General features: G+C 41.5%; 1 protein-coding gene and 1 long non-coding RNA gene across 6 annotated transcripts in view; both read right to left on the bottom strand.

Annotated features, from left to right (window-relative positions):
• LOC144000883 (rap1 GTPase-GDP dissociation stimulator 1) overlaps positions 1-21029 on the bottom strand; it is a 265952-nt gene extending 244923 nt beyond the window's left edge. For all 5 annotated transcript variants that reach the window (XM_077494632.1, XM_077494633.1, XM_077494631.1 and 2 more), the window contains exons 1-4: positions 20706-21029; positions 14081-14185; positions 6777-6899; positions 6512-6637 (exon numbers count right to left, since the gene is read on the bottom strand). In XM_077494632.1, coding sequence (XP_077350758.1) covers positions 6512-6637; positions 6777-6899; positions 14081-14185; positions 20706-20730 — 379 coding nt within the window. In that variant the 5' untranslated portion in view covers positions 20731-21029. The remainder of the gene's footprint in view (positions 1-6511; positions 6638-6776; positions 6900-14080; positions 14186-20705) is intronic.
• On the bottom strand, positions 68-6505 carry LOC144000887 (uncharacterized). Its single transcript, XR_013278319.1, has 2 exons — positions 2260-6505; positions 68-2181 (listed from the first exon to the last, which is right to left on the bottom strand). It is a non-coding gene; the product is annotated as an uncharacterized LOC144000887 (long non-coding RNA).
• Positions 21030-21917: the final 888 nt, after the last annotated feature.

Here is a 21917-nt window from a genome sequence, read left to right as displayed (position 1 = left end):
GTCATTAATTAATTAAATGTGTCATTAATTAATTAAGTTTCCCTGTGATTATTTAATTATTTATGTATATATATATATATATATATATATATATTTATTTATTTATTTATGTATATATTTATTTATTTATTTATTTATATATTTATTTATTTATTCATTTATTTATTTATCTATTTAATTATTTCATGGTCGCTGTTTTGCGGTGTTTCGTGAATTTATTTTATCTGTCAAGCTCGCCCGTCAAAGTTAGTGGGCGGGGCTGAGGCCTGATTCACTCAAATCTTGTCTAAGCGACTGCTTCGGCCTGAAGTGGTTGTCAACATGGCGGCTATGGTGATAGATTTTTTGCTCATATAGAGTGATCGAGGCTATTTGTTGTGCAAAACCAACATCAAAATAAAAGCGATATTTCTTTTATTTCGATAAAGTACAATTTTGCCTTGTAGGCGTTTCCATTGAAGAGTAATTTGCTTCTGAGGCGTAGTTCTCGTAATGTCCCGTCTCAACTCTCGCGAGATCTCGCAGTTCATGTAGGCGGTCGCATCATGCAACGTCACGAGAATAAATTGTTTGCGTGTTTCAGACTTGATACATTTAAGGGATTTTAAATATATCTCAAATTCTATTAGAAAAAAATATTATAGATAGATGCAGGGAGATTTAAGAAGTCTTTGTTTATGATGCCTGGAAACAGCAGTGGCGCGGGCAGCAAGTCAAACAGCGACATCTGCTGTCTTTTAGGTCCACACCTTTAGAATGTGATAGTTTACTGTTTGTATGTTGTTAATTTTAATGTTTTAATTGTTTTCGTATGTTTGATTTTATTCCATGTTGGCTACAGCAGTGTTCATTGCAGCGATTTTTTTAAAGTGCTCTCAAAATAAAGTTGAGCTGAATTTAAATTTGCTACTATTGTTAGAAACGTTTTGCATACATGAATGCATTTTATTTATTTTTTTTGCCATATTTTAATCACTTTGGTGATGTTTGTTGTTGGACTTGCAGCAGTTGTTCAATCGAGCATGTTGCACCGTTGTGGCTTCTAGCTGAGCCACTGATCCTGTACTCCCTTTTCTCCGTGACCGGGCGGAGTCACATGACTAGTAGGAAATGCGGGAAAAAAAAGTGTTTCCATTAAAATTTTGCAAAGAACTTCCATTTCAGCACGTCTCAAAAAGCACCTAATGAAAGCGTAAATCTAATGTCGAATGGAAACGCACCTATTTAGGTGAAAAGCGCCACCCAGCCTATCCCAGCCTGTTTACTGGCTACTCACTCCGCATCAATTGACTATTCTGAAATGGATTTGCCTTGACTTGGTGAGCAGATTGACCAATCAGGTGTTAGGACCCGCCCACTAACTTTGACGGGCGAGCTTGACAGATAAAATAAATTCATGAAACACCGCAACAGTGACCATGAAATAATTAGAGAAATGAATAAATAAATAAATCATCATAGTAAATTTAATTAATGACACATTTAATTAATTAATGACACATTTAATTAATGACACTTTTATTTAATGGTGTATTTATTTATTTAATGTTAGCACTTTTGGTCCTCCATAGTTTCAGAGCCTTCTGACAGAAATTAATACAGCATTGCTGGTAACTTGAGGCAAACCATAGTTTTATTTGTTGTACCTTCTGTATCTTCAGTGCTCTACTACCATAATTAAACAAAATCCTTTTGTACTATTGTCCAGATAGCAGTGGTTCACTATTGTAATATATTTTGACATGGTCAACCAAGGAAAACAATTGTTGACGACAGAACAATTTTGAGAGGTGAAAAGACCCAAGATTTTGACAACCTTCGGGGGAAAGCAGAAAATATCATGAGCGTGCAAAAATACAGATAGGACACTAGACAATAAGCAACCTCCATCAGCAAGAAGCATATAGGAACTCCAAAATTATTCCCACATCAACACCTTTACCGACACTGCCTACTTCCACCTCTGTAACATCAACATACTCCGCCCCTCCCTTACCCCCCACACCACCGCCTTTCTTGGTCACAGCCTCGTCACCTCCCGTATAAATTGCAATTCCCTCCTCTTTGGCCTTCCCCAAAACTCTCTCCATAAAAATCCAACTAGTACAAAACTCTGCATCATCACACGAACCCCCACATACTGTCACATCACCCCTCTTCTCCAGCATCTTCACTGGTTCCCTGTGAAACAAACATCGCATCAGTTACAAACTTGTCCTGTTTACCTACATGGCCATCCACAAACTCGCCCTTCCCTACCCGTCTGATCTCCTGCTCCCTTGCTGAGATCTTCCTCCTCCAGTCAACTCCCTGTTACCCCAGCTCACTTCAGCACCATGGGGGGCACAGCGACTGAAGCACTATCACCGGACCTCAGGAACAGTGACGCAACACTGGAGCAGAAGGCGGTCGCAGCAGGGTCCACGCCACCCAGGCGCGAAGAGCGGAAGGCAGTGGCGGCGGCAGGTCGTGCACCACCAGAACAGGGACTTGAGGCTGCTGGGAAGCCGGAACGGGGATTTAAGGCTGCCGGGGAGCCGGATCGGGGACTTGAGGCTGCCGGGGAGCCGGAACGGGGAGGAGCTGGAACGGGGACTTGAGGCTGCCGGGGAGTCGGAACGGGGACTTGAGGCTGCCGGGGAGCCGGAACGGGGACTTGAGGCTGAGGAAGGGGCACCGACGAATCGTCCAGGGGCTGAAGCGGCACAGATAGACGAAGCGGCCAGGGGCTGAAGCGGCAGCAGCGGCACAGGCGAAGAGACTTGAGGCTGCTGTGGATCTGGCTCTGGAGTCCTCTGTGCCCTTCCAGTTGCGGCCAGCCGCCGTATGGTTTCCCTCCCCGAAGCATCTGTCAAAAGCCCACATGCTCGCAAGATTCTTGCTTCCAACAAGAGTCTTTCAAACGCCCCCTCTGGGTCCATCCTTGGTGGGCGATTCTGTTATGGTTTGTAGGTGGAGTAAGTGATGTGGACCCAAATTGAGGAGACAGATCAGACGACTGGAATGGGCAACTTAGAGTGATTTACAACTGGGCAAGAAAACTAGACTTGATGTGAAAGAACAGACTTGCAGCTTGACTTGCAGCTTGACTTGCAGCTTGACTTGCAGCTTGACTAACAATACACTCAGCATGACCCACGTAACACCCACACCCACCGACTGGCCAAACGCAACAGGCTAAATACACCAACACTAATGAGCTAAAGAGACACACCTGGGGGAAAACACAAGTGGCTGAGGGCAGTGATTGGTCGCACCCTGGGAAGGGAAGACACACTCAGGTGGACGTGGTTTGACATAATGAGACAAGGGAAGAAATGAGGAACACATGACAAAACCACCAACCACAGACAAACACACCCAAAAACATCAAAAGAAAACAAAATCCCAACCCCACAGAACCAAAACATCACATAATTGTCTTAGTTTAGTTTACTCTCCCCTGTAATGTGTCCTTGGGTATCCTGAAAGGGGCTGATAAATTAAATTTATTATTATTATTATTGTTACTGTTAAAGGTACACTCAGTATTATACAGTGGCATCTAGTGGTGAAATAAAAAGTCATTCATTTTAAAAAAACAAATGTTTGTGTTAGTAGTAAGTAAAAAGATATGTTGTATCGCATAAACATACTTTTTTAAAATATAACGGTAAGTCTATAAATCACTAATTATTTTACATGACCGCGCCGCGCCTGCTAGTGTCCGCCATGTTTTGCCGCCATCTTTCTGCTACGGGTGCCGTCAAAGACAAATTTCAGCGCTCCATTTCTTAACGCGTTTTTGGAACGCCTTTGCAGACGCACTTCCGGTTTGTATGGCGACCACATGTAAACGAAGAAGAAGAGTTTCCAGTCCCCGTAGAGAGCATTATCAAGCATCACAATTGCTTTGGGAATTTATTTTATTTCAGCGCGACAAAACAAGAGTTTATATTGTAGCCACATTTGCCAGATGGAGAGAAATGAGGAACAGACTAGGTTTGGGACGTGCCGGTGCCTTCGACTGCTTTCTACTTGACCGGTAAGTAAGAGTACATTTGTGTTTACGTTTTGAGAGCGAGAGAAAAAGTATACACCGTACTAATTAATACGATGTTCGTACCTTTGTTTTACGATCACTGTAGCTGTTGATTAGCAACTCCGCACCACTCGAACGATTTCGTTATGTAGCTACTTTGCTTTGCTTTGAGAAAAAAAAAAAGGATTCCCGCTGGCACATTATATTCAGAGTAAATGCGCAAGTTATTGTGTAATGTAATGTAACTGTGATTTCGGAGGTATATTTCCCCATAACTTCAATGGAGAATCTAAAGCATAATGTATTAGTGGAGGAGTTGAAAATTATTATTTTCGTTGTGGTTGGTGAAAATAGTGTTCTCGAAATAAATTTTCGGCAGGGAATAACTTTCTGGACTTAAATGCTGGCTGTACCGTCAGCACTGCTAGAGTCTGAACTCTCTCACTCAAGTGTGTACTGGTACATTGTGTAATTGGGTGCACAAGAATTTACAGGCTGCTACGTTTTCCACGGAAACTCGACAACCAAGCAGCCTTTGCATATTCTATGCAGTATGCAGTCAAGTCACTTTTATCTAGCTAATACAATGTTTTGGGCCCCAAAACTAAAGATCGTACCTCTATTTTGGGGGCTTTGTTGGAAAGTTGGTAACATATAGTAGTATCATCAATTATTTTATTTTATTTTTTTAATTTTGTTTTTGTTTGTGTCACACTAGATCAACAGCCAAACTTGAGGGGTTCCAGAACCATATTCTGATGCATACAAGCATTCATGCACCGTTTAAATACATCACCGACCTGCAAGAAAAATAAATATCAAGGGGAGAGTCAGCAGCCAAATTGGAATGCCCCGAATGAGGACACTTGAATGGAGGACCCCAGAAGGCTTCGGTGTTGTACCACAAGTATTTCCACCTACCATATCTGAGCTGCAAACTGAAGTCAGCCGACGTCTTGGTATGTCATTTACATATGGACGGCATTGCACACTTCATTAACTTTTTGTGTGAAGCAATACGGAATGGTCACATGTATAAGCACCACTTGTTTTACACAGGACCTGCTGACCAGGTGTCTGAAGCCATGGAGTGACTCCTCCCTCACTTTCCTCAGCAAGCCTTTGAAGAATATGATATCATCGTTGGTGGGAACATGCCCTCACTCCATAACATGTACTTGTGCAGTTAAGGAGCATGTCAAACTTAATAAACCAGCAAACATTGAAGTGACTTTATTATTACCGCAGTCTGTTCACACAATCAATGGTCAACCCTTCCTTAATTTTGCCCCAATAACATCATAGAGTAGGCGAAAAGTAGTGTTACAGATCATACTATGTGTTCGGGAGAGTTTGAGGAATGTTGCAATGTTAATGGGGGACAATGTCAGCACAAAAAAAAAAAAACATCATGGTATTGAGATAATCAGATATTTTAGCTGTGTACAACACATACCTGCTCTGTAACACTACTTTTGGCCCAAACCTGTATGTCTATTTTCCATATATTGAAATGCACAGCGTATTGGTAAATTTCTGGAACAACTGCAATTCATGTAGCTCATTATATTCTAACAGCATTTTTTTTTTTTTTTTTAGTTAATATGTTCATTTCATGTAGACTTTTATTTTACTTTATTTTATTTATTCATTTTCATGTACTGTACCTTACATTCATTGGCCAATGAAGAATTCCTTGTCATTGCAAGCATTTATAATAATTCTCCAGGCTTTTGATGTTTTACATTTCTGGTCATGTAAAATAGTGTTAGGTTAGGTGTCGAATGAACACTGCATGTTGACGTTGATGTTGTTACAAAAAAAATGGTTGAGAGACGTGTACACTATTTGTGACAGGCTGTGGCAGATTGAAGGACTCGGGTGCAGAGAGTTGGCCACCAAGGCAGATGTTTAGTAAACAAAACCACCTCACTCTGAGAGGAAAACAAAAACAAGGGCTATGAAGAAGTAAAACTAAAGGCGCTCCAAGGGAGGATATCTAAGCTACAAACAAAAGAACCAAAGACACTCCTAAACTAAAGACTAAACTGTGGCTATGTAAAGTACAACAAAAATTTCTTACACCAGACAAACAATAGCAATACTGTGGATGGGCTTGGGTGATCGAGACAACACACTTTGGCACAAGACGGGGGAGACACAGACTATTTAACACATGAGGGTAATAGGAAACAGGTGGACACAATCAGGAATCAGAGTTGACACTGACAGGGCAAGTGAATTGCAGCCAATTCTTAGAGTTGGAAAGGTACTGTACACAATGGAGCATTATGAGATGTCTGGACATTTTTTGTCAATTGAGTCTATGGTTTACTGGTTCTGGGTCTGTTGAATCGAGATTCTACTGTACTTTGCTGTTTTAGTGTAATCTTTATTTATGCATTTTATAATGTCTTATTATCCTTGAATTAGACCTTGAGAAATAAGAAAGGAAAAAAATGAAATATTTCAGTGCGAACGTGGACTCACGGTTGTCAAAGCAAATGCGACCAATTGCTCTGCCAGTATTGAGCAGCATCTCTGGCTCACTACTGTCCAAATGAGGAACCAGCACTTTGACCAAGCCTGCCTCAATGCACAAGCCCCTGACTGCACCTAAAAGACAAAGAGATGAAATTTTACCCTCTTAAATTCTATTAACATGTCCCAAAACGTTTTGGGTTTTTTTTTAAGTTACACCTGTAGTTGTTGTATTTGCATGTACATATTATTCAATGAATGCAGTAAATCCTACCTTCCCGGGCCATTTCCGCCACTACCAAGGCAACCTGGCAGCTCAAACTGCTTTTATTTTGTAAAGCCTGAGCAAGTATTGGTAGAATCCCACTTTTGGCAATCTGAACAGCAATGTCTTTCTCTGTGAAAATGGGAAGAAATTAGTACACATTGGCAAAAAAAACAAAAAAAACAAAAAACAACACATGCAAGTGGTTTTTGGTTATATGCTAATCTGCTTCCTGTGCACAACTGATCTTCCCTTGAGCAAGGCACCAATCCCCGAAATGATCAGGAACACGACCAGGGTTAGAGTCATGCAAAAGGCAATGGGTGTGAAGACCTCATGAAGGGCATCTGAATTCCCACAAAGAAAAGCTGTGGCTACTACTACTCCAGCATACTCCAATTTCTTACTGCGCATTTGCAGACTTGAGTCATGGATGCACATGGAGAAGTGGAGGAAAAGAGCAACGTGTAGCTTTACATCACAAAGCCTGCCACACAAAATAACTACAAATGTGGACTGCTTTACGGTATATGTCACTTTTCCCCTTTCCTTCTTCATTGCACCCCTACTTCCGTCGGTTTCAGATATTGGTGTACGTTTTACGGTTATTCTTATAAACATAAAAAAAAATCACATCAGCATTCGATGAAAGTGTTTGTTTTTAACAACAATGAATAACTGAAAATAACGAATGGGACATGTTACAACCAACTTTTACAGATTGCCGTTTTCACTCCCTCATCGTCGTATTCGATAAGGAAGCCAAAATTATTCCACACCACTTCTTCAAACTTTGGTCTGTCAATATATATAGGGCTGGGAATCTTTGACTGTCTCACGATTCGATTCGATTACGATTTTTTGGTCTACGATTCGATTCAGAATCGATTTTCGATTCAAAATTATTTGATTGACAAATGATTTACGCTTCAATTTACAGATATGCACAACATTGTCATGATCTACTCCAGTCTGCTTTGCAAGATAAAATGACAAATAGAGACATTAAAGTGTCTTTTTTTTGTTTAAACATTTATTAATTTTGTATTGTAAGTGCCTTTTTCCACAAAAGCAGCATGTGGGGAACAACTGCCTTTTCCCCTTCTTCTTCATTTGTAATTTAAATAAAATCGATTTTTGGATATTAAATATCGATTCGATTAATAAATGAGAATCTCGATTCTTTTATGAATCGATTTTTTTGGCACACCCCTAATATATATATATATATATATATATATATATATATATATATATATATATATATATATATATATATATATATATATATATATACACACAGTGGGGGTGTGGGATTCCTCTATTGCCTCTGATTACCCTTGATCTGGATATTTATTCATTGATTTGTTAAAGTTGTTGTTAAAGATGCTATACAAATAGTTTGTTACTATTATTATTATTATTATTATTAGTAGTAGTAGTAGTAGTAGTAGTAGTATTAGTAGTTGTAGTAGTAGTAGTAGTAGTAGTAGTAGTAGTAGTAGTATCCATCCATCCATCCATCTTCTTCCACTTATCCGAGGTCGGGTCGCGGGGGCAGCAGCTTTAGGAGAGAAACCCAGACTTCCCTCTCCCCAGCCACTTCAACCAGCTCCTCCGGCGGGATCCCAAGGCGTTCCCAGGCCAGCCGAGAGACATAGTCTGTCCAACGTGTCCTGGGTCGTCCCCGGGGCCTCCCGCCGGTAGGACATGCCCGGAACACCACTCCAGGGAGGCGTCCAGGAGGCATAATATTATTATGCCGTGAGCTGGCACCGTGGTGAAGGGGTTTGCGTGTCATTTCTAATTTAAATAAAATCGATTTTTGGATATTAAATATCGATTCGATTAATAAATGAGAATCTCGATTCTTTTATTTTTGGCACACCCCTAATATATATATATATATATATATACACACACACACACACACACACACACACACAGTGGGGGTGTGGGATTCCTCTATTGCCTCTGATTACCCTTGATCTGGATATTTATTCATTGATTTGTTAAAGTTGTTGTTAAAGATGCTATACAAATAGTTTATTACTATTATTATTATTATTAGTAGTAGTAGTAGTAGTAGTAGTAGTAGTAGTAGTAGTAGTAGTAGTAGTAGTAGTAGTAGTATCCATCCATCCATCCATCTTCTTCCACTTATCCAAGGTCGGGTCGCGGGGGCAGCAGCTTTAGGAGAGAAACCCACACTTCCCTCTCCCCAGCCACTTCAACCAGCTCCTCCGGCGGGATCCCAAGGCGTTCCCAGGCCAGCCGAGAGACATAGTCTGTCCAACGTGTCCTGGGTCGTCCCCGGGGCCTCCCGCCGGTAGGACATGCCCGGAACACCGCTCCAGGGAGGAGTCCAGGAGGCATAATATTATTATGCCGTGAGCTGGCACCGTGGTGAAGGGGTTTGCGTGTCCCAATGATCCTAGGAGCTATGTTGTCTGGGGCTTTATGCCCCATGGCAGGGTCACCCATGGCAAACAGGTCCTAGGTGCTCCACCAATGCCCAAATGAGTATGAAGAGCCCTGACTGTTTTACTCTGACTGCACCTATCAGCTTTTAGCTTCCCTTTATAGATATAAATTGAAATATGTGTCCGTTGCTCTACAACACTTAAAGGGGCATTGTGCCTTTTACATGCCCTGCGATTGGCTGGCAACCAGTCCAGGGTGTGAAGGGGTGAGCTGGTACGGTGGTGAAGGGGTTTGCGTGTCCCAATGATCATAGGAGCTATGTTGTCTGGGGCTTTATGCCCCATGGCAGGGTCACCCATGGCAAACAGGCCCTAGGTGAGGGGCCAGACTAAGCACGGCTCAAAAGACCCCTTATGACGATGAATATAAATGGACTAAGTTTTCCCTCGCCCGGACGCGGGTCACCGGGGCCCCCTCTGGAGCCAGGCCTGGAGGTGGGGCTCCTTGGCGAGCGCCTGGTGGCCGGGCCTGCACCCATGGGGCCCGGCCAGGCACAGCCCGAGGAGGCAACGTTGGTCTCCCTCCCACAGGCTCACCACCGGTGGGAGGGGCCAAAAGGGTCGGGTGCAGAGCAGGCTAGGCGGCAGCCAGGGGGGAGACCTTGGCGGACCGATCCCCAGCTACAGAAGCTGGTTCTCTGGACATTATTATTATTACTATTATTATTATAGCGGCAATTGCCATTTAGGTTTTTCAACATGTTTTATTTGACAGATTCTGGTTGTGAAATCCGCTCTCATGTGTCCACTGCTCTACAACACTTAAGGGGGCATTGTGCCTTTTACATGCCCTGCGATTGGCTGGCAACCAGTCCAGGGTGTCCCCCGCCTACTGCCCAGAGCCAGCTGAGATAGGCGCCAGCACCCCCCGCGACCCTAGTGAGGAATAGGCGGTCAAGAAAATGGATGGATGGATGGATGTGCCTTTTACATTCACATTCATGCATGCTCCAACAATGCCCAAATGAGTATGAAGAGCCCTGACTGTTTTACTCTGACTGCACCTATCAGCTTTTAGCTTCCCTTTATAGATATAAATTGACTTAAAGTGTATGGGACAGCTCAGGACATTTTTTAATATGTTGTTTGAAACGATATAATATACACGACAAAATGAGCGGCTCGTCGAGTCAAAACATATTAAGAGTACAGTATTTCCTTATTTTTAAATTCCCCGCGCAAAATCTGGCCATTTGGCGCGCTCCAGCGGCCAAATCGGATATTACATCAGCGGAAGAACGGAAGTCAGCGTCTTTGCTTTGCTACTGCAAGCATATGACTGCTGTGTGTTTTATCATCAACTGAATTTCTACACTGCGATTGGCTGGCAACCAGTCCCCTGCCTACTGCCCAGAGCCAGCTGAGATAGGCGCCAGCACCCCCCGCGACCCTTGTGAGGAATAAGCGGTCAAGAAAATGGATGGATGGATGAATTTCTACGCCGTCTCATTGCGTGGCCGGATTTTGTTGCAATCGAAGGGAGGGTGGCGTGAGCCTTTTTCAGTTCCCTCAAGATGCAGTTCTTGGTGAAAAATGGACAAAGCAAGTACAACAGACGAGAGATAAATGGACACCTGACTAACGTCAGTGTTGTACAGCGCACATTTCGAGGAAGACTCGTTTGACCCGCTCCCGGCCCTGAAGCTGTCACTTGGCTATAATGTGGGGTAAGAACTACAATCTAGAAAGTTAACAGCACTTGTTTTAGCAGCTCATGGCAAAAATAACCACTGCCAAATTAATATACAGTCAATGAAAATGTACCAATTTCTAATGAGGAACTGCTAACTTTCCATTTGTTGTCTATTTTATTTTGTATTATGTATTGTGCTGTGCATCTGTGTTGAAGGCATCATGCTCAAGTTAACAACAGCTCAAACTTTGTTTCAGATGGTGGATGAGATGCTTATGGAGTGAGTATGAGTTGAATGAAACTGCTACACAGGCGACATGTTTGGAAGATGATTTGGGTGATGTATCTGGTGTTTGCATCCAAAATGTGAGTAAAGTTACTGTACAATATACATGATTGATAACACACCAATTTATGGGAAAACAAATTGCTCACCCCACCTAGTGTTCAAATTTGTCATGTACATGTAATTTACAAATGTATTGTGCATTTTTCAAAGAATAAAATGGCTGTATAGGTGTAAATATTACCTGCATTTCAACATAGTTTCTTATTTAAAAGTTTTTTTGTTTTTTTGTTTTTTAAAGGGGAAAAGAAGCTTCATGTCAAGCCTTGCCCTCAACAAGAACCGTAGCAGTCTCAATTTGAGCTAAAGGACATAAAAAGGGTAAGGATAGTTATTGTAATAATTGATTTTGATCATCTCAAACATATTTTGCATGGTACATATGTTTATGGAATCATATTTTCAGGAGTGCAGACAGTTTGGTCCAGGCAGAGCTCTTTTGGTGACTGTGGAAACTCAGACCCAAGCAGACTCCAAGCAGAAAATCCACACCAGATCCAGGATGTTACAAAGGATGGGGATGCACTGTGTGCTATCCCAAGTACAGTACAGGAAAGGAGCATTTACAGGACTGTCTCAGAAAATTAGAATATTGTGATAAATTCCATTATTTTCTGTAATGCAATTAAATAAGTAAAAATGCCATATATTCTGGATTCATTACAAATCAACTGAAATATTGCAACTCTTTTATTTTTTTTTTACTATTGCTGATTATGGTTTACAGCTTAAGAAAACTCAAATATCCTATCTCAAAATAGTAGAATATTTCCTCAGACCAAGTAAAAAAAATAAATAAAAGCCATAATATTCTAATTTTCTGAGACGGTCCTGTATTGTGCGCAAAGTCCTGGGGCAGCCAACATTTCATATGTATTTTTTATTTGAAATATACATCCACAATTAGAATTCAACAATCTAATCACAACATAGTGGGAAAAAGTAGGAATAGAAATGAAAGTTAAGTCTAATTATTTTGCATATATGTACAACACGATTTAATAATTCAATGGGTATATTATTATGTACAGAATACAGAAAATGTGGAGGATCTTAAGAAGATTGTGGAGACCATCTGTCAGGGGGCCAATCTGAATGAGGACACACTCCTTGAAAGCTGCCGCTGGACCAGGAAATGCAGAACGAACGCCGACCACTGTGTGCAGAGGCTGTGCGGTCATACAATTCGCACTTTACTTACCGTTAACTTTTTCAGTGGAGTAGTAGCTGAGTTTTAGACATGACAATTTCAGACTCGGATATTGGATTTTGTGACCAATTGTAGGAAGCGCACTGAGCTACTGCCTTTCGATATTTTTTTTTTTTTGTGGGAGATGAATCACTGGATAGTTTGACTGACGACTCGCAAGATGGAATCTGTACATTTGTAAAATAAAATAGTAAATTTATAGGCATAAGTAATTGTTCTCTATTTGTTCATTTATACTTTGGATGAAAAGAAAAAGGCACGTGTTTCTTTTGTATAATTGCATTTATTTATATCATATTTTGTGGTTTCCTTTGTAGTCATTCGATGGAAATGTTCTCCTTTATCCTGACACTACACAAGAAGGAATCGGTAAGTGGTCTGCAAGATTTCCACACTGAGGCACACCGCTTTGAACGTCCAGTGATGGGTGATGCACTGGTTCTGCTGCGCTCCAGACTGACAGCAAACGCTCTCCTTCACTGTTGACATTGATACACAGTTACCACAGGAACACCTGCAAAGCACAAGCAACTTTTTTTTTTTTTTTTTTTAGCCATTTATAACATTTACAAAGAATTTGTTCATTATTTGAGGAAATACTTGGATTATCTATTTCAAGCACTTCAGGAGAAACAAAAGTGTCATGCATCTAACTGGTATGAGGTTAATTTAATTTCCAAAATGCATGTTGTAAACTTTTACCATTGTGAATTGAGTCTCACAGAGGTTGGCATGTGGCAATGTAAAAGGGGCAGTGGTGGCTTCACTTCTTACGACAGCGCGTAAGCAGCATTTAGTTTATGGTTTGCATTTTAAGTTGGATACGTTCATTTTGCTTCTACCAATATAAATGAGCTTTTTACTATAACAAGTAAAGCATAATAATGTGAGTGTATTGGACTAAACCAAGCTACATTTTGGCCACAAAGCGTTTGCTATTACGCCCATACAAAAATATAAACCGCATTATTAGTCCATAATTTCCATTTTAAAATAAAGAGTAAGATTTACCATTCTATGTTCTGGAGCCTGCCGATGTCGTCCTCTACCTCGGCAGTTTGAAACTGGTCACAGCCACCTTCATTGTAACGCAGACGACCGGACACAGTTGCACCAGCACCTTCATCAAGAAAAGGCTCAAACCGATACAGCTGGATACATTCCTGGGCTGAAATATCTTCGTCTGAAGACTGCTTGTAGTCGGGAACGTCAAATTCCAACTCTACACTTGATAGCGAGTCAGAAAGCACTTCACTATCCGTGTAGTTCTCCATATCCTCGATTTGTTTTCGCCAACTTCCGTACTCCCGCTGACGTCACGAGTGTCCAGGCTCGAAAAAAGGGGGCGTCGCCAGTGAGCTGCCATGTTTTGGAAATTCACGAAAATATCTCATTTTTACAAGCACTTGTCATTGCGTTTTTAACACAGTAATCATTGAAATCATATTATTTGTACTTGTACTCTTTTCTTTTTAAAAAAAAAATACTTTTAGGGTGACTTTTTTTCATGTCCAATACACTTTAAGTGCAAACGGGAGAATATGCTCCTAAGTTCGCGACCGTATCAGTTCCGAGTTGCAGACTGAATTAGGCTCCTGAACTGAAGTTACACTGTGTATGGCAGTGTGTTATTTTACTCACTCTTTTCTAACTGTGCGGCCAGAATTGTGTCCAAATGAGGTTTCAGCTCCTCTTCAATAAGTTCTGTACTCACACTGATAGCTTGGAGTGCCTCAGTCAGAGAGTCTGTAAAACAGAATCACAATTACAAACATACACTAAACAACACATGTCAATGAATTAGGAATACTAAAAGAAAAACAATAATAGAACAAATTAAAGTCAGTTGTTTCCCACAGATTTGAACCTGTTTTAGATGTGAAATATTTACGAAAATCAATTAAGTAGTTACGTTGCAATTCGCAGGGTAAACACTATCTGGCCTGTTTTTATTTCCATTTTATTCCATTACAATTGGTATATTTGCACTTTGTTTACATTTCAATTCTGGGAAAAAATGGTGGCTTAAATATTGTTGCTGTAATAAAAGTGCTATTATTCTGAAGTGTCAATCACATATCGTTCAATAATTAGTACCACTATCGTCAAAAATATCGTCACCACCGCAAATTTCTTTGAAATATCGTGATATGATTTTTAGGCCATATCACCCACCCCTACTGTGAACACAACGTGCTGTCAAAGGAGCTCTCAATAGGTGTGAAACAGACCATCCTGAGGATAACAAAAAAAAAGAAGAACAAAACCATCAAAGAGAGAGCAGAAATGTTAAGAGTGGCCAAATCAACAGTTTGGTACATTGTGAGAAAAACATAATGCACTGGTGAGCTTGTGAACGCAATAAAGGCCTGGACATCCATGGAAGACAACAGTGGTAAATGATCACAGAATCCTTTCCATGGTGAAGAAAAACCCCTTCACAGAATCCACTCAAGTGAAGAACACTCTCCAAGAAGTTGGTGTTTCAGTATGTAAGTCTCCCATAAAGAGAAGACATCTTGAGAGTAAATACAAAGGATTCACCACAAGGCGCAAACCATTAATCAGCCTCAAAAATAGAACAGCCAGAATTGACTGCCAAAAAACACCTGACGAAGTCAGTCCAGGTCTGGAACAGCATTCTTTGGACAGATGACACTAAGATCAACCTGTACTAGAATGATGAGAAGAAGAAAGTCTGGAGAATTGGAACAACTCGTGATCCAAAGCACACCACATCTTCTGTAAACATGGTGGTGTTAGTGTGATGGCATGGGCATGCATGGCTTTCAATGGCACTTGGTCACTTGTCTTTTTTTGATGATGTGGCAAAAGACAGAAGCAGCCCAATTAATTCTATTATCTAAGTGTATTGGGTTATCATTGCTGCTCGGATTCAGCCAATTGCAACAAAGTTGACTGGACGGTGCTTCATAGTAGAAATGGACAATGAGCCAAAACATACTGCAAAAGCAACCACTGAGTTTTTTAAAGCAAAGAAGTGGAATATTCTTCAATGGTCGAGTTCATCACTCGATCACTGACCAATCGAGCATGCATTTCACTTTCTCACGGCAAAACTTAAAGGGATTGTTCGGATTTTTTGACATGAATCTCAATTTCATCCTCACCTCCAGTGTGTGCGATCAGCACTGACTTTCCACTGACAGCGTTCTGTGACACGAGTTCTGGTCCGGTGTTGGACGAGAGGAAAATAGTCCAGCAAGCTGGCTGGGGTCACGGAAATAAAATCGTTTTTCTTCTAAAAACAATTTGTGTTAAAAAGAGTGATACATTTGCATCACAATAATCTTTTCTGAAAAAAGTCAGCCGCCATTACCGCCAGGCACTACTTTTTGTTCGTTTGTATCACTGCGCGTCAGCCTGTAGACAGCTAATCGACGCGCTACAGACAGATGATCCTACCGCCTTCGAAAAGACAAACAACTTCTAGATTAGTGCGTGTCTATCAGCTGCATGCGATGCGCCGCGCAGTGATACGAACAATCAGAAAATTAGTAGCGGTGGTAATGGCGTCTGACTTTTTTCAGAAAAGGAGTATTGTGATGCAAATGTCTCACTCTTTTTAACACAAATTGTTTTTAGAAGAAAAACGCTTTATTTCCGTGACCCCAGCCAACTTGCTGGACTATTTTCCTCTCATCCAATACCGGACCAGAACTCGTGTCACAGAACGCTGTCAGGGGTAAGTCAGTGATGATCGCACACACTGAAGGTGAGGATGAAATAGAGATTCATGTTAAAAAATCCGAACGATCCCTTTAAGGCAGAAAGACGTTCAAAGATACAACAACTGAAGACAGTTGCAGTAAAGGCCTAGCAAAGCATCACAAAGAAGGAAACCCAGCGTTTGGTGATGTCCATCGGTTCCAGACTTCATTGTGGTACCATGCAGAGCCCATATAATGAAAATTGTGTCACTGTCCAAATATTTTTGGGCCTAACTGTACGCCAGCCATTAACACAAGGGCAGAAGTATAAACCAGGCTTGAGCCACTGATATCGCTCAACACAGTGCTCCAGCTGTGTTGATTGAGCTCGGTAGGAACGCATTTTAACTGCAGTTGCAGTGTTGCGCCATTATGAAGGCACTATATCACCTGCAGTGCACTGGAAAGACCACGCACGCACACACACCCCCACACACGCACACACACATACAATATTGTCCCTCATATTTCAATGTATGGTTCACATCACACATAACACATTGTTTTTTAGTGTTTAGCTTATGGTTCATACAAAGATACACACACATGCCCTGACACCATCTTGTTTTTCAGTGTACCTTTTATGGTTTGAGTTTCAATTTGTATGTGAAATTCCGAATAAAATAATGTTGGGTTTATGAAAAAGAATTGAGTTTTTGTCTTAACCTGTCATAAATCTATATGGATCTTTTTTTTTACCTGTATAAATTTATGATAGGACAAAGGGGTCACTATTTTAATAATTCTAAAAAAAAAAAAAGTTGTAATTTTTGGAGTACGTACACTCTAATATTAGTTTACAAGATTGATCTGTCACGCCGCCACCGGCGTGACGGCCCATGCTTTTATTTTTATAGTCATGTTTCCTGTTTTATTTTGAAAGTTCTAACTCTCCTCTCACCCCAGGTCACTTGCTCTTCCTGCAGCTTGCTAATTACCGGTCCCCGCCCATGATTACCACCACCTGCCACCAATCAAGCCACAATAAAAGCCACCTGCATTCTCCCCTCCGTGCCGAAGTGTCACACATCTCAGTGCATGGAAGCATCCCACAGTCCTCGAGTCCTTGTTCCCGTTGCCTTGTTGTCTTGCCTTGTTTTTGTGCCTTGTCCTCCCCAGTGGAGCGTTTTTAGTTCTCCACTTTTTGATTCCCCTTTCTCCTCTCAGTGTGAGAGGAGACAGTTGCTGACCGGCAATAAACCTGTTGCCTTTGTGGCCTACCTTTATCCTGCGTCTGGGTCCTACCTCTCCACGTCGTGACAGTACACTTCGGCCAGCATGGACCCAGCAGGAAAGGTCGAGGCTAGGCTACAGAGCCTGGAGGTCCGGCTTGCCAACCGGGAAAAGGTTCAGCAAGCCGTGATTTCGCAGCTGGAGGAGCTGTCAAGCCAGGTCCATGAACTGGTGAGCCACATGCAGCCTCTCGCCCCTGAACCTCGTCTGCTGCGGCCTCTCGCCCCTGAACCTCGTCTGCTGTGGCCTCTCGCCCCTGAACCTCGTCTGCTGCGGCCTCTCGTTCCCGAGCCTTGTCTGCTGCAGCCTCTCTCCCCTGAACCTCGCCTGCTGCAGCCTCTCGCCCCTGAACCTCGCCTGCTGCAACCTCTAGACCCTGAGCCTCGCCGGGCGCCGCCCAAAGACCCTGAGCCTCGCCAGGCACCGCCCAAAGACCCTGAGCCTCGCCAGGCGCCGCCCAAAGACCCTGAGCCTCGCCAGGCGCCGCCCAAAGACCCTGAGCCTCGCCAGGCGCCGCCCAAAGTCCCTGAGCCTCGCCAGGCGCCGCCCAAAGTCCCGGAACCTCGCCAGGCGCCGCCCAAGGTCCCGGAACCTCGCCAGGCGCCGCCCAAGGTCCCGGAACCTCGCCAGGCGCCGCCCAAAGTCCCGGAACCTCGCCAGGCGCCGCCCAAAGTCCCGGAACCTCGCCAGGCGCCGCCCAAAGTCCCGGAACCTCGCCAGGCGCCGCCCAAAGTCCCGGCGGCGCAAGCCCTGCGGCTGCCTTCACCTCTCGTCGGGCGTCGTGGACGCCCTCCTGAACTGCCTTTTTGTCTGGGACGGATGGGTGGGCCGTGTTCCCACCTCCGTGCCCCCTTCCGCCCGCCCTTGTTTTTGGACTCTTTGTGTCGGATGGCCGTCAGGAGCCGGCCATTGAGGGGGGGGTACTGTCACGCCGCCACCGGCGTGACGGCCCATGCTTTTATTTTTATAGTCATGTTTCCTGTTTTATTTTGAAAGTTCTAACTCTCCTCTCACCCCAGGTCACTTGCTCTTCCTGCAGCTTGCTAATTACCGGTCCCCGCCCATGATTACCACCACCTGCCACCAATCAAGCCACAATAAAAGCCACCTGCATTCTCCCCTCCGTGCCGAAGTGTCACACGTCTCAGTGCATGGAAGCATCCCACAGTCCTCGAGTCCTTGTTCCCGTTGCCTTGTTGTCTTGCCTTGTTTTTGTGCCTTGTCCTCCCCAGTGGAGCGTTTTTAGTTCTCCACTTTTTGATTCCCCTTTCTCCTCTCAGTGTGAGAGGAGACAGTTGCTGACCGGCAATAAACCTGTTGCCTTTGTGGCCTACCTTTATCCTGCGTCTGGGTCCTACCTCTCCACGTCGTGACATGATCAAATAATTACTAGAGCTGTCAAACAATCTCACATCACATCTTAGAATTTTGATTAATCACAATTAAAACGGCTTTTTATCATTTTTTTATGACAAATTTAAAAGGCAACTGTTATGTGTTAATTATTTCGACATGTAATGTTATGAGGACGTCTTCAACATTTTTTGATCCGCTGTACACTCTCATCCTCCTCTTTTTCCAATAAGTTAATTATTTGCATTATTAAATGGGGGGGAAATGATCCCAGTAGACATGTACATGTACATCAGGGGTGTCAAACATAAGGCCCGGGGGCCGGATCAGGCCCACAAAAGGGTTTAATCCGGCCCGCGAGATGATTATGTTACTCAACTGAACTCAACTGAACTCAAGTTTAAAGTTAAAAAAACAAGAACAAAAACAAAAACAAAAAAAAAACAAGTTGTAATGTCGGACCTATTAATCAGTCGGCCACAATCACAATATATAAAATTTGTAACTTCACAAGCAGTCCTTGTACGGTGGAATGATCCTGGATGTCATTATTTTACACACAACTCAAAGTTACGATTTTTTTATTATTAATAATAATAATAATAATAATAATAATAATAATAATAACTATTATTATTATTATTATTATTATTATTATTATTATTATTATTATTATTATTTATTTTAATCATAGACCAACAAACGTGTTAAATACGATACAAATTCAATTACTGGTAACACAAATAGATATGGCTAGGATTAGCGTCATAATGTTGTTAACTGTGCCACGCAATGCATTCTGGGAACAATATATATGCAAAACAGGTAGATTTAACACATCCAGGACTCAGTGTTGCCGTGTTCCATTTGCATTTGTATCATTTTTTGGAACAATATGATTACAATTGAGCTCTGTAATTTAGGGCTGGCACACAAATAGCAGAAATCTGTGTATAATTGACGGCAATCGTTTTAAAGTAATACCGTTATTTTACCGACGCGGCCCACTTGGTAATATATTTTCATCCATGCGGCCCCTGAGCTAACGTGAGTTTGACACCTCTGATGTACATACATGTACAAATATTCTAAAGGTCATATTCAAACATTTATTAATTAAATGCTTTAACTTTAATGCATGTAGTTATGATTTTTACCATCAGTCAAGATAAAGGATCATCTGTGGTCAAAATTAATAGTGCAATTAATCTGCGTTAATACCTAATGTGATATTTTTTGTGATTAATCAATGTTACCGCTTTGACTTTGTCAGCACTAATAATTACTCATTTTATCACTATAGTTCATATGATTAGTGAATGTAAACAGTTTTTGTAATCAGAAATGAGTGATATTGTAATATCAAAGGTCTGTGGAGGCCCCCCACCAAAAAAAAACAAAAAAAAAACAATGTTTCCATGGATATGATTACATTTTAAGTGAGCTATTAGGTGAAAACCCATTTTGAATGAAAAACAGTTCTTTATAAGATAAATCACAGGTCAATTTTGACAGTTTTGACCCGCTTAACATTAAGATGTGGGCAGCGTTCTAACATATTAAAAAGGAATTGATCTGTGTATAATCTGTCCAGAGAGTGTACCCCTATGTTCCATACACTTTTAAAAATGCTATTAGGTGTTTATTGTTGTCCTCTCTTATTAGCTGCAGCTTAAGACCTTCTCCTGCTCACATGGGATAAACAAGAGTCCTGCAAACGATAATCACACAGCTAATCCATTTTAAGTCAAATAAAAATAGCCTAGGAAAATGACACGCTATCAAGGTGATACACACTATCTATCTATCTATCTATCTATCTATCTATCTATCTATCTATCTATCTATCTATCTATCTATCTATCTATCTATCTATCTATCTATCTATCTATCTATCTATCGTGTGCGTATCACAATAAATACATGTTAGAGTTGAATACAGTACTCACCACTGTCACCGGTGTTGGTCATCATGGTTGCGGTCAGCAAATATTATGCTAGCGTCGGTGTCTGCCTACTTGCACTGTTAAAGCCAAATTTATGCCTCCACGTTTGCTCTCGCGTCGATGAGCGCCGTCGATCACATGATCGACGCGAGCCATGAATTTTAGTTCACGCGTGGGGTGCAGAGGAGACACTCACCCTTTTTATTCAGAATAACTAAGCCTCTCTCTTTAAATTTGTATGTGTCTGTTTTTCCTCATCTTCTGTCTTCTCCTTCCTTCTCCCTGTGTGCTTTCCACTTGAACAGTGCATTACAGACAGGAGGTAGTGTCCCACCAGAGGGCGCTATTTTTTATTTTCATTTTTCCCCCCAATATGGTAAGGAACACTTAGAGCTTTAATATGTTTGTGGAAGGTAAGGGTCATTCCAGAACTGGAGAACATTTTACGTCCCACCCATCAAATTTTAAATAATACACATACAAAATACGAAAACATGCAGTTTCTGAGTAAATTTACTGCTTGAAAATAGTTTTAAAAATACCAAATAAGTCTGGAGTACCCCCCAAAATGCCATTTTAAATTGCCAAATTCATTTTTTTAATGATTATTTTCATTGCGGTCTTGTAACTGTGGGAAGATTTGTTTTAATAAACATTTCATATAATAATTATTCATGGAACGTGTGTCCCACAACATGCACGCAACCCTGTTACCATAACATTTTTACATGGTAGAAGAACGCAGCTATGTTTTCTTTTTGCTTTCATGTATACAGCAATGGTTGTTTAAAAGTGCTTTATAAATAAAGTTGAGTTGAGTTGAATCAGTTGATGCACTGGATTTAACATCATCAAAGTGTTCTAAAAGATTGAGTAGAGAAATGGTAGGCTATGTCTTTTTATTTCATTTTTTATGAGGAATAATTGGAATATTATTAATAATTTTAAATTGAAGTTCCTTGTTTTTTGCTGGAACCAGAAATTTCAAATACTTACATCAAATCGCTTTTCTATCTTCTAATTTAAAGTCCATTCATCCATCCATTTCCTTGACCGCCTATTCCTCACATGGGTTGCGGGGGGTGCTGGAGCCCATCTCAGCTGGCTCTGGGCAGTAGGCGAGGTACACCCTGGACTGGTTGCCAGCCAATCGCAGTAATTTAAAGTCATTAATAAGAATATAGTCACGTTTTAATGAACTAAATAAACAATTAC

This window comes from Festucalex cinctus, chromosome 14, assembly GCF_051991245.1.
Source record: "Festucalex cinctus isolate MCC-2025b chromosome 14, RoL_Fcin_1.0, whole genome shotgun sequence".
Taxonomy (NCBI): Eukaryota; Metazoa; Chordata; class Actinopteri; order Syngnathiformes; family Syngnathidae; genus Festucalex; species Festucalex cinctus.
Note: the sequence above shows the minus strand (reverse complement) of the source record. Positions and strands in the feature narration are given on the sequence as shown.